General features: G+C 34.6%; 1 protein-coding gene across 1 annotated transcript; it reads left to right on the forward strand.

The window, feature by feature from the left end:
* Positions 1-7,495: 7,495 nt before the first annotated feature.
* On the forward strand, positions 7,496-11,873 carry LOC110696651. The gene is made up of 2 exons (XM_021874005.1): positions 7,496-8,361; positions 11,037-11,873. The coding sequence occupies exons 1-2, from the start codon at positions 8,035-8,037 to the stop codon at positions 11,166-11,168; spliced, it is 459 nt and encodes a 152-aa protein (XP_021729697.1). The 5' UTR covers positions 7,496-8,034; the 3' UTR covers positions 11,169-11,873.
* The last annotated feature ends 1,059 nt before the right edge of the window (positions 11,874-12,932 follow it).

Consider the following 12,932-nt stretch of genomic DNA (forward strand, 5'->3'; position numbering starts at 1 on the left):
CTCTCTATCACCCTTTCTCATCAAGAATCTCTTGATTACTCTCTCTCTCTCTTTTCTAAACTAGCCTTTTGCATACAAAATTCCGCATTCACAAGATCTAGAAACACCTAGCCAAGTTCGAAGTTTATTTCGCCCTAGACGTGAAAGGTTTTAATTTCTGAGGGTTTGGTCCCTAATATCTATTTCAATTATTTAATTTAATTGTTTGTTTTATTATTTTCCTTGAAGTTACTAACGCGTGTATTTTGTTATTAGAAAGAGGTACGAAGCATCCAAGTAAGTGCTTTAACTGATTTTATTGAAATTATGATTTAGAAATCATGTTTAGATTGTTATTATGATTCCTAGTATCATGTTTAGGGTAATAACTATAATTTCTAATATCAAATATGACAATTGTGATTCCTGTGATGCTTCCTATTTCTTTCCTAATATCATGTTAGGGTTAAAGCTTTGTTTTTTATGTGTTTAAAGACATGCTAGGGTTTGTTATTAATCTTGTTAGTATCGTGCCTAAGATCTTGCTATTATTATGTTTTAACATGATTAAGATTGTTATTATTATTATTATGATTATGATTATGATTATTATTATGTTGCTTGATTATATTTATTATTATTTCTTGATTACGCCTTTTATGCATGTTTAAAGGAATTTGGTACTTGTAATCACGCTTAATAAGATAATTAATAATCTTGTTTAGGGTTGATTTGATTATAATTCAAGTGATCGTCAATAATAGTTTTGTTTGTGCATTAATATTCAACCAACATAGATAAACAGGTTTAAGGTAAACCTATTGATTGCATGTTAGTCAAAAAGCGCACATGAATACGATCAAAATAAAGTAGAGGTCTATTATTATGGCAGGTTCAATCTCTTTTCGGTTGGATTTGTACCTTCATCCCCGAACTACCAGTCATGGTTCCAGATCTATTGGAGTTGACGATCTCCTGGATCGTTAAGGGGTGTAACCTTCACCTCGTGAACGGTTTACAAGTTCCTAAAATTTGTTGGCGACTCTTTTGCTCTATCTTCCTTCCCTTTGGACGCCACCATGCTTAAGTGTATGACCACAGTGGGGTTCAAGTTTGGGGTAATGCTTGAAATATTTCCTACACTTACCATTACGGTAAACAGGGAGAACCAAAACAAATAGGAAATACGGATTAGCAAAATATGCTAAGTACGATAAGTGCAAGATAATGTAAACTCAATTTATTTGCAAACATGCTTTGAAAATCAATTCCAATAATTAATCCAATAAATTCCAAACTCATTATTCCAAAATCAATTTTAATGATTCAATAATCAAAATAATTAATAAAACCAATTCCTTTAAAAATCCAATTCCTTTATTAAGAACCAATTTCTTTTAATTCAATTCCTCACCCAAATGTGCACACCCCTCCAAGCTAGTCTCCTTATATTACAAGGTTATTCTTGAGGAAAGACCCGGTCATACAAAGTACAAGGCCTTATCAATAAACCAAATCCGTATAGTGGGATTACCAACATGCTTTTAAAGCAATAATAATAATAATAATAATAATAATAATAATAATAATAATAATAATAATAATAATAATAATAATAATAATAATAATAATAATAATAATACGCATGTAGGGCAGGAACGAAAAAGATAACCTAGCGAGTAAACACCCCGCTATTTGAGATAATAATAATAATAATAATAATAATAATAATAATAATAATAATAATAATAATAATAATAATAATAATAATAATAATAATAATAATAATAATTCAATGGTACAATAAATCTTTTAATATCCAATAGTTCCAATATAATTCAAAATCTTTTTATTAATTCCACATGCTTTCAAAATCAAACCTTGTAAATAAATACTTGAGAATAAAATCTCATATTAATTAATAGCTTTTCAAAATCAACAACTCTTCCTTGAAAAACCTTTATTTAATTCAAAAAACCTTTTAAAACCAATTCCTTTATTTTAACACGATAATTAATCCAAACCATTCAAAACATGAATAAAAAACCAATAATTTCAAAATACTTTTAACTCTTCCTTGAAAAACCTTTATTTAATTCAACAAACCTTTTAAAATCAATTCCTTTATTTTAACACGATAATTAATCCAAACCATTCAAAACATGAATAAAAAACCAATCATTCAAAATACTTTTATTAAGATCATAACCTTCAAACATAATTTATTTAAAAATCATAATTCAAATCAATTTAATTCAATCACCAATCAAATCATGTAAAACATATTATTCAAACCAATCAATTTCAAAGGTATCTAGCCACCTAAACGTACCTTGATCCTTGTTAGAAAAACCACACAAAAAGAACCTCAAGAACCTTGATTCCGAATATCAATCAATACATCGTACTTTCAAAGTTCAATCACGAATACACCTTGCAAACACTACTAAAAAACAAGCATTTAACGACGGAAATTTTCCGTCGAAAACATCCCGTTTTCCATCGGAAAACCCGTTTCCGACGGAAATTTCGTCGAATGGTTGTCGGAAAACCTTTTGTCGGAAAATGGGCCTTTTCCGACGGAATTTAGTCCGCCGGAAGTGATTTAAAGGCCTGAAATAGTCCGTCGGAAATGTACAATGGACTGTATTCCGCCGGAAATTTCCGACGAAAATTCCGTCGGAAAATGCTTTTAAAAAAACAAAAAAAAATGCCTACCCCCACCAGATCCTCCTCAAGGACCTCAAGAGAAGAGAGGAATTCAAAAGTAATCCGAGAGTAAGTAGGAGCATGAAGGCTTAGGAATTCCTCTAACCCCAAGTTTTGAGCCAAAAATCTCACATCATCGTCGATACCCAACAAAGTAGTCGCCAACAAATCATAGAATCTAGTAGAAAAGAGTGTCCGAGTTGAAATCTTTGCAAATTTCTCCCAATGCTCTTCCTTTGTGAACTCAATTTCATAAGTCTCTGAAATGTGGGAAGGAGCAGGAACCACCTCTTTATAGGTAAAGCATCTAGCTCTCTTAGCTCGTCGGAGAGGAACCATTCTACACACATAATTGAAAAATGCTCTAGTGAGTAAGGACAATGAGTCACAAGTATGCATCATGAGCAACAACACTCCAAATCATCATAAAAAACAAACTATGCACATTAACATTCCCATATCAATATAATCAAACTATAATTCCAACAAAGGTGGTGCCAAAATTATGGTATGGTCAAGCAAAATCATCAAACACAAGTTCATATAATCACCAAAATTTCATCATTAACACAACAAATGAAGTAGATAGTAGGCAAATGCATACATTAAAGAGGCTATAACCAAATCAATCTAAACACTCATCAACAACCAAGGTAGAAAATTTATCATAAGTATCAATAGAAATGAAGAAATCATACCTTAGATTGATGAGAGTTTACAAAGAAGTGGAACACAAAGCATTAAAAACACAATTATGCCAAATTGCAAGCAACAAACCCCAAACCAAAGGGATACCCAAAAATCCCAACTTCAGGAAAGAGAAAATCACAATGAAAGTGTTAGAGTAGGGATTAAGAGTAATAAACAACTAGATGAAGTGAAAATGGTGAAATTTCAGTAGTAAAATAATGAAGGAAAATGGTGATGATGCTTGAACAATAACCAAGTAGAAATGAAAAGAAAATAAGAGAGAGAAAAAGAGAGAAGGTCGGTGCGTTTAAGGGGCATCAGCAGGGGGTGCACGACCGCGCCTTAGTCGCCCGCACCCGCGCCCTTCTAGGTATGCCATCTTCCGAATCCCTTCTCGTGAGCACATCGGTGAGTACAAGGGAAATGATCATGATAAAGGTGGAGGCAAGCAGTTTCTAAACCCCAAGAATGTGGGTTCAACACAAGATTTTATGAGCCCACCATTTGAACCCACCAAACTTCAACTTTTAAGCATACTTCCAATTCACCAACTTGAGCACTTTCTCTTCAAAATAGGAACCAAAATTGTTGGAAATCCAATCAAAACCTCCTAAAAACACAATCAAGAAAAGAAATCAAATAAGAATAGAAACAACAAAAAGAAAACAAAAATCAAGGAAAATAGAGAAAATGGTTAGAAACTCGGGTTGCCTCTCGAAAAGCGCTTGTTTAAAGTCATTAGCTTGACATTCTCCACCCTTTAAGGTGGATCAAAAAGATTCATATCATGAACAACCCCCACACAAAATCCATCATAGTAGCGCTTGAGCCTATGACCATTGACTTTGAAAGTTCTTGAAAAATCCAAAGGAGATATTTCAACCGCACCATTAGGAAAAACCTCTTGAACAAAAAAAGGACCACTCCAACGAGACATTAGCTTCCCGGGAAATAATCTCATCCTAGAATTGTAAAGGAGGACCTTGTCGCCAACATTGAACTCCTTCTTCACAATGAGTTTATCATGCACTTCCATAGTGCGAGTTTTGTACATGCTTGCACAATTATAAGCATCCAATCGAAGTTCTTCCAACTCATGGAGATTATATATGAAGAACAACTACACTAATCAACAATCAAACATCAAAACACAATTGATAATCTCTCAACACACCCTACACAAAGCATAGAGTAAGTTGAGGGTCGAACCACTAGGAATGGGAAATGAATGCTAAAGTCAAAGCTAAGCTGTTTCGAATCAATAAAGTGAGGTGTGTGTATTCAAAACAATCCAACAATCTCAATGAAATCAAGTTTAACAAGCACTAGGGTTAGGATCCGCATGTACTCGGAATGGACATAGCTAATTGTGATTGGAGATGACTAAGTCAAGTGTTGCGAGGGAAAATCAACTAGCAATCAAGAGAGTAAGGTAGGCTAATCTCATAGAGGTCAAGCTAGCGCCAACTACGAGAGACTCTAACTAGGAACCTTGCAAACCTACTCAATCGACAAAAGCAAGCCACAAATCAATTTTCCGTATCAATGCAAGCTTACAATGCATTCTAGTGTAACAAATCAAAGTTAGCTACTCTTCAATTAATCACACACATGCACTTAATCATCAACCAATTTAATAACAACATCAACTCCATCAATTTCCCCCAATAGCATCAATCCATCCCTCATACATGCTTCACCATTCCCCTAGCAAGAGAACTACTCACAATCCATTGAAATTAAGATCAAAGCTAAGCTAATCAACAATTTCATTATCATCACATAAATAGAACTAATTCAATCACAAATTCAATTCAAACTTGAAAAATCAACAAAGCAATTGAAATGATAAGCTAAAAATTGCATTAAAGTAAAAGAAATCCTTACAAACTTGCTTCAATTCAATGGAGGAAATGCTAGAATTAACAATCTTCAATCATCAATCAACAATCAAGAACTTCTCTCTCTATAATCTAGAGTTTCTCTCTCTAAAATTCCAAGCCTAATTTAAGAATTAATTCTCTAAAATCTTCTCTAATGATTCTCTAATCATCATCCCTCTAAAAATAGAAAGAAAATCTATATATAGTAAAACTAACTAAGAGAAGTTAGTTAGATCGTCCCCAAATAAACCCATACAGGCGCAGCCAACCATAAGGAAGAGCGCGGCCGCGCAAATCTGGGTACAGAACAGGGACCCAGACAGGCGCTCCCGCGCCATAGTCGCGTGCGCCCGCGCCTAGGAGCAGGGCAGCCTCCTTCCCTATCATTCTAATGCTCCTCGTACGTTCCACTTAACGCTCTTGATAAACACGGGACCTTGTAGTTTCTAAACTCCATGTTTGCGGGTTTAAGACTAGAAATCATGCCCCCACGGCTTGAATGCACAGCTCAAGGACTTTAGGAACTTGCACTTCTCCATGCTTGAGCTTCAAATGGAGAACACTAGACATCCTAATCAATGCAGAACTTGGGAATAGGCCTCGGGAAACTTGGATAACGACCTTAACCTGAAAAATAAAGGAAAACAAGCAAATAAAAGAGAAAATAACAAAATAAACCAAGAAATGCATAAAGAAAGAAATCAAACTAAGAAAATGCAAACTAAAAGAAATAAAGAGTAAAATTAAGGAAAAGCTAAGTAAAAGAGCTCTGGAATAGAATGAAATTCATCCTAAAAAGAACCAAATGAGTGCCATAAATGACACTCATCAAATTCCCCTTCCCAATTTAAAGATGAAAGTTATTTTATGGAATCTTCAAGGTGCAAATAAAAATGATTTTCTTCTTGATGCTTCTCAAATTATTGATAATCACAAGCCAACAATCTTCATCTTCTTAGAAACGAAGAGCGATGATATTCGTGCTCGACAAGTCATGTTACAACTAGGGTTTCATGACTTCAAGGCCATTCAACCAACTGTAAGGCGCAGTGGCGGACCCAGGAATTTCCGACTGGTGAGTCACAATCGATAATCAAATATGTAAAAAAATTTTTTTACCAAACAACCAAATAATAGTACTAAAAAATACATCCAAATATTCAAACAATACAAAATACAACCAATAGGCAGCATCCTTTTCCACACTATACTCAAGCCAAGTCCAAGTACCAAACCACTTAGCACAAAAGCGACGGTTTTTGCCAAAAATAGAAGTTTGAGAAAATACAAAGTCTTTGGGCTGACAAGGCTTTCTTTGAATGTAAATTCTTCTCACTAAATCTCTATCATCTTTATGAAATTCACTCATCTTTCTCCTCTTTCCTGGATCTTGTGGAAGATTAGCAAATTCATGTTCACTTAATCTTTCATCAAAGATTGGGGCATTAGGAGAACATTGGTCTTGTTCATTTTGAGGGGAATTTTAAGTTGAATAATGAGATGGAGATGAATGTTGTTCACTTTCTTGAGGTTGAGATATAGTTTGTTCATTTTGTGTTGGATGTGGAAGAGAAGTTGGAGTAGGATTCTTTTTAGCAAAAAAGCTAGTAATGTTTTGCATTTCATTTGGAATGCGTTTTCTCTTCATTCTGAAATTACAAGACTAAAATTAACAAACTAATAACTAACAAGCTAATAAACACCCTAACTACTGTTCTCCGTGTAATAACAGTTTAAACAATTTACAGCAACAATCACAAGAAAAAACTTAAGAATGATTTAAGGTTTATGTAACCACAATTCAGACACAATGTTTTACAATTCCTGAATCCGCCTAGTCTATACGGAACTTCCAGCCAAATATGCGACTAGAACCACTAACCAGTCCACACTGTAATCTAATTATAAATTTATAATCCTCCTTACACTAATAGCTGTCTTATACAATGTCCGGCATCAAATAAAATAATAAGTTCAATTTAACAGTCAAAACACAAATAATGCAAATTCAATGAACATTCATCGTATATACTAATTTTAAGCAACAAGTAATGCAAATTTGATCAGAAATTCACACAAAAATAAAAGAATAAATTGATGATTACCTTGCCAGACGACAGACGCTGATTGAGGCGAGTAGGCGGAGCAGCAGGGCCAGCACTGGAGGCGACGAGGCGTGAGCCGATGAGCGAAGAGGAAGCGTTAACTACAAATCAACCAAAGTTTAAACCAAAGTTTAATAAAATTAACTAATTAGGCTGAATTAAATTGAAGATAAGAAATTAAAAATAAAAATTAGAAATCAACTTACTAGTGAATTAGCAATTGCGTCGAAGCGATTGCGAAGAGGCGAAGAGCAGTGACCACGGAGACGGAGCAGGAAAGCATCAAGCAGGCAAGCAGCAGAGGCAGAGCAGGCGACTGGAGGGTGGCTGGGTGGAGGCAGTCTGGTGAAGATGAAGCGAAGAGGAAGTCAAGAGGCGAAGAGGGAAGAGCAGCTGAGGAGGCAGTGGGCTAGGGCTTGAGGAAGTGGGAAGTTAGATTTTTTTTTTATTTTTTTTTTTAAAAAAAAAAAAACTTAAAATTTTTTTTGGGCCCTGGTGAGTCATTTGACCCACCAGGCACAAGGCCCAGTCCGCCACTGGTAAGGCGTGGAGGAATTTGGTTGTTTTGGAAAAACACGGTTGATCTTCCCTCTTACTCTTATGATCCTCATCGTTTTCATGCCTTGTTTCATTTTAAAAATGGAGCTCCTGAGGCCCTTATCACCGGGATGCATGCTCCAAGCAATCCCTCTGATCGTCATAATTATTGGAACGAAATGGCTGAGGATGTTCTTCCCTATTCTACCCCATGGTTGATGCTCGGAAATTTAAATGAGGTTACTTCTCAATCGGAGAAGTCTGGTGGTCGTAGCTTTCGTCCCTCTCAATGCCATGATTTGAACAATTTCATGGATAAAGCGAGTATGATCGACCTTGGCTTTAATGGCAATCCTTTTATTTGGAATAATGCTAGGGATATCATTGATCACATTTGTGAGAGACTTGATCGAGCTCTTGGTAGTGCAAAGTGGTTGGAGTCCTTCCCCAACACTAAGGTAATCCACCTTCTAGGAACTCACTTTGATCATTCACCAATTTTAGTTTGCTTAAATAATTTTACAAAAAAGAAAAAATAATTTAGGCTCAAAAGGCAAGGATTAATTGGAGGACGTTTGGGGATTTAAATACAAAGTATTTCCATGTTATAGCTTCAGTAAAAAAAAAATCTCGTGGCAAAATTGTGTGCTTAAAAGATAAAAATGATAATTGGGTTTTGGATCAATCTTTACTAAAGGATATGGCTTCAGATCATTTTCAAGATTTATTTTCATCTTCTATCCCTACTGATTTTATCCAGCCTCATTTTATCCCTTCTCACAAAATAGATGCCTCTACCGCTTCACATCTTGCTGCCATCCCCTCTTTATCTGAAGTAAGGAAGTGTCTTTTTAGTATGCAACCAATGAATTACCCTGGTCCCGATGGCATTCAACCAAGGTTTTTTCAGTTCTATTGGGATGATTTGGGAGGCATTCTTCATAAATTTTGTGTTGAGTGTTTCACTTCTAGAGCCCTTCCTTCACAAATCAATTCTTCCTACATTTCCCTTATTCCCAAAAAGGCTCAACCGGATTACATTACGGATTTTAGGCCAATTGGTCTTTGTAATTCAATACATAAATTAATGACAAAGATTATTTCTTCTAGAATTCGTCCTCTCCTCTCTTCTCTTGTCAATCCTGTTCAATCAAATTTCATTCAAGGGAGGGGGATAGAAGATAATATCATAGGGATTAAGGAAGTTGCCAATCTTTTTAAAAAGGCTAAGAAAGAGAAACAAATCATGGTTTTAAAGCTTGATCTTGCTAAAGCTTATGATAGTCTTGAATGGAGTTTCATCGATGTTACCCTTAGAGATTTCGAATTTCCTGACTCCTTGGTTGATCTTATTATGGCTTGCATGACCACTCCAAAAATATCAGTTTTGTGGAATGGTCAAATAACCAATGACTTTTCTCCTACTCGGGGAATAATACAAGGAGATCCAATTTCTTCTTATATCTTTGTTCTTTGTTTAGAAAGATTATCTTTGATGATTGAACATGCTGTGCACTCAAAATCTTGGAAGCCTCTCAAAATTTCTAGGAATACATCCCTTTCACATCTTTTTTACGCCGATGATGTATTCCTTTTTGGCCACGCTTCTTCTAATTTGGACAATATCATGAGTGTTATCAAAGAGTTTGGAACGCTTTTTGGTTTAAAGGTCAATACGGTTAAGTCTTCTATCATTTTTCCTCCTTCAATGGCATATCAAGTCAAACAACAAATAGCCTGTTCTTTCCCTTTCAAGATTTCTTCCACCTTTGGTAGATATCCTGGCATCGAAATCAGTCCCAATAAGCTTAAAGTTTCACACTATTTCAACCTTCTTCAAAAAAAAAAAAAAAAAAAAAAAAAAAAAAAAAAAAAAAAAAAACCTTGGATAGAATCAAAGGATGGCAAGCTAAGCTTCTCAATATTGCTGGTAGGAAAACCTTAATCAAATTTATTCTAAACTCCTACCCGGTCTATGCTAGGCAAACTAACTTGCTTCCTATTTCTATGATTCATTCTCTTGAAAAAAATTGTAGAAAATATTTATGGAATAAAGTTGATAGATCAAGGTACATTCCAAGGACTAGTTGGTCTACTGTCACTAAACCTATGGCTATTGGAGGATTGGGGATTTGGCGTTTATGAGAGTGGAACATAGCCTTTATGGCTAAGTTGGGGTGGCATATGCTTACTGACCATTCTAAAGTTTGGGTTAGGATCTTTAATGACAAATATCTCCATCGTTAAGCTCTTTTCGATTGTGAACCAAAAACCTATCACTCCCCTATTTGGAGAGATTTGTTGAAAGGAAGAGTTGTTCTAGCCTCGGGAATGATTATTGGTATAGGAAATGCTGAGTCAACCTCCCTTTGGTATCGCCATTGGATTGGTAAAAAGCCCCTTTATCATTATCTCAATGGTAATGTCCCCCCTTCCAAAGCTCATTGGGCTATCTCTAATATTATAAGAAACAAAGCCTGGTTTCTTGATGATATTAGGCATCTCCTTCCTGATTCAATCCTTAATCTCATTCGCTCAACTCCTATTTCCACAAACTCGGATTTGGAGGATTTTATAAAGTGGGCACCCTCTAAGGATGGGAATTTCTCGATCAAGTCTGCTTATCATCTTCAATGTTCCTTATCTCATTCTAGTGACATTCGCCAAGCCTCTCAAAATTCCATATGGAAAAAGATCTGGAAAATAAAGACTCCTCATAAGTATAATATGCTTTTATGGCATTGTACTCACTCTATACTTCCAGTAGCTGCTTCCCTTTCCATCCTTATTCCTGCCATTTCCCCCACTTGCTGCAGATGCAGTTTATTTGAGGAAACTCATCTTCAGCTCTTCAAAGATTGTATCTCTTCTTCCATCTTGTGGAATTATAGTCTACAAAGGCTTCCGGTTCCAAAAAATTTTGATTTCTCTTCTTTTTAAAAACTTGGATTGGGATGGTTGGATATCTTTTAATTTATTTTACTCTGATAATTGGAAGATGATCTTTTGCACTTGTCTTTGGCATATTTGGAAGGATCGAAATGCTGCTGTGTTTGAGCTAAAAATGTTTCGGCCAATTCATACTTACGGCAAATTCTTTGTTGACTACCACACAAATGCTCATATTCTGCAGGGGAAAGGAAAAATGGATGCTAAGGATCGGTCAATCTCTAACTGGATTCCCCCAAGAGAAGGTTTCATGAAATTAAACACTGACGAGGCTTGGAAACATTCAACTTGCTTCTGGTGGTGGGGTTATTCGTAGGAGCAATGGTCATTGGTTCTTTGGATTTTCTAGTAAGTATAATGCTGTCTCTTCTCTGGCAGCTGAGTTATTTGCTATGCGTGAAGGTCTCAACATTGCTATTGAATTCAGAGTTAAGAAAATTGAATTGGAAACTGATTCTGAGTACCTTGGAAAGCTTTTCAACTATGTGGATCATGTTCCACATAATGAATTATATGCTTTGATCAATGATGTAGCAGAAATCTTGAGGACTAATGGTAACATTGTTATTCGCCATGTTCCAAGAGAAAGAAATACTTTGGCTCATAGCCTTGCTGCCTATGGCTTGGAGATCAGATGAACCTTGGCCACAAAGATCATTTCCTGGTTCCTCCATTTGCAAAGCACATCTATGATGGAGCCTCTTCTTCATTAGGGTAGTTGTTTTTCCAGTTGGTTCTCGTCGGTGTGGATGTCTCCTTTTGGTGTTGATGATGTTGAAGTTAGTGTTGTTCATAATCTACTAGAACTAGTTTGCTTTACTTTGTTTATTTCTAAGTGTATGTTTGTATTATAATTATCTCTCTAGTTCCTATCCTTATGATAGTGATACTAATCGGATTTGTACTAGGTGTCAGAATCAATACTCCTATCCCAGCTTAATGTTTTGGACTTGTGAAGTCTGGGCTAATAGGATATTGGCTTTTGCTGTAAAATACTTTAAGGCTTTTATAAGATCTTCGTTTTGTGTTAAAAATATACAAGACTTTTATCAATATTTTGCCAGTAATATAAGATCTTCGTTTTGTGTTAAAAATATACAAGACTTTTATCAATATTTTGGTGCTTTTTGGAATTAGTTACGTAGTAAAATAAATTTCATCTTATAAGTTTTGATTTATTCGACTTATTTTTGATTGAGCTTTAAGGCGAATTATCTTAATTAAACAAATAAATACTTATTAAAATATCAATATTTATATTGTCTTAAAAAAAAAACCTTATAATTTTGTGAGGAAAAAATTATTGTACTTATTTTGTTTGGGATAATCAAAAGGTGTTTTATTTTTGTTTCACTGATGAAAGGTCATATTATTCTTCACAATTTTCGCAAATTTTAAGATACACCATGGTGCCTATACTTTTGAACATTTAGTAAAAAAAAATCTGAACAATTGCAAATTTTGAACATGTAATAAAAACATTTGAACATCGCATATTTTGAACATGTAGTTAAAAAATCTGAACAATCGCAATGCATCACGACTATACTTTTGAATATTTAGTTAAAAAATCTGAACAATCGTGAATTTTGAACATTTAGTAAAAAATCTGAACATTGCAATTTTTGAACATTTAATAAAAAAATCTGAACAATCGCAATGCACCACACACAAATACTTTTGAATATTTAATAAAAAAAAATATGAACAATAACAAATTTTGAACATTTAGTAAAAAAAACGAACAATCGCAAATTTTGAATTATTACGAGTCAAACAAATTTTGAAAGAAGTTTGTCTGACTCGTAATAATTCAATAGTTTTATAATATAAACTGAACATTTATTGTATAAAAAATGAACATTTCTTTAAAAAATATGAATATAAAAATTGCATGTTTATGTTCAGTTTTTGTGACGGGTTCATATTTTTTTTTTTTACTAAATGTTCATTTTTTTTGTAAAATGTTCAAATTTTTTTACTAAATGTTCAAAAGTATAGATGTGGACCGGAAATTTCAGAAAAAAATATAAAAATACCCGGTAAAATTAAGCCGGGTCAGCGGGTCGTCGGGTCGGGT

The sequence above is a fragment of the Chenopodium quinoa genome, unplaced genomic scaffold, assembly GCF_001683475.1.
Source record: "Chenopodium quinoa cultivar QQ74 unplaced genomic scaffold, ASM168347v1, whole genome shotgun sequence".
Classification (NCBI taxonomy): domain Eukaryota; kingdom Viridiplantae; phylum Streptophyta; class Magnoliopsida; order Caryophyllales; family Amaranthaceae; genus Chenopodium; species Chenopodium quinoa.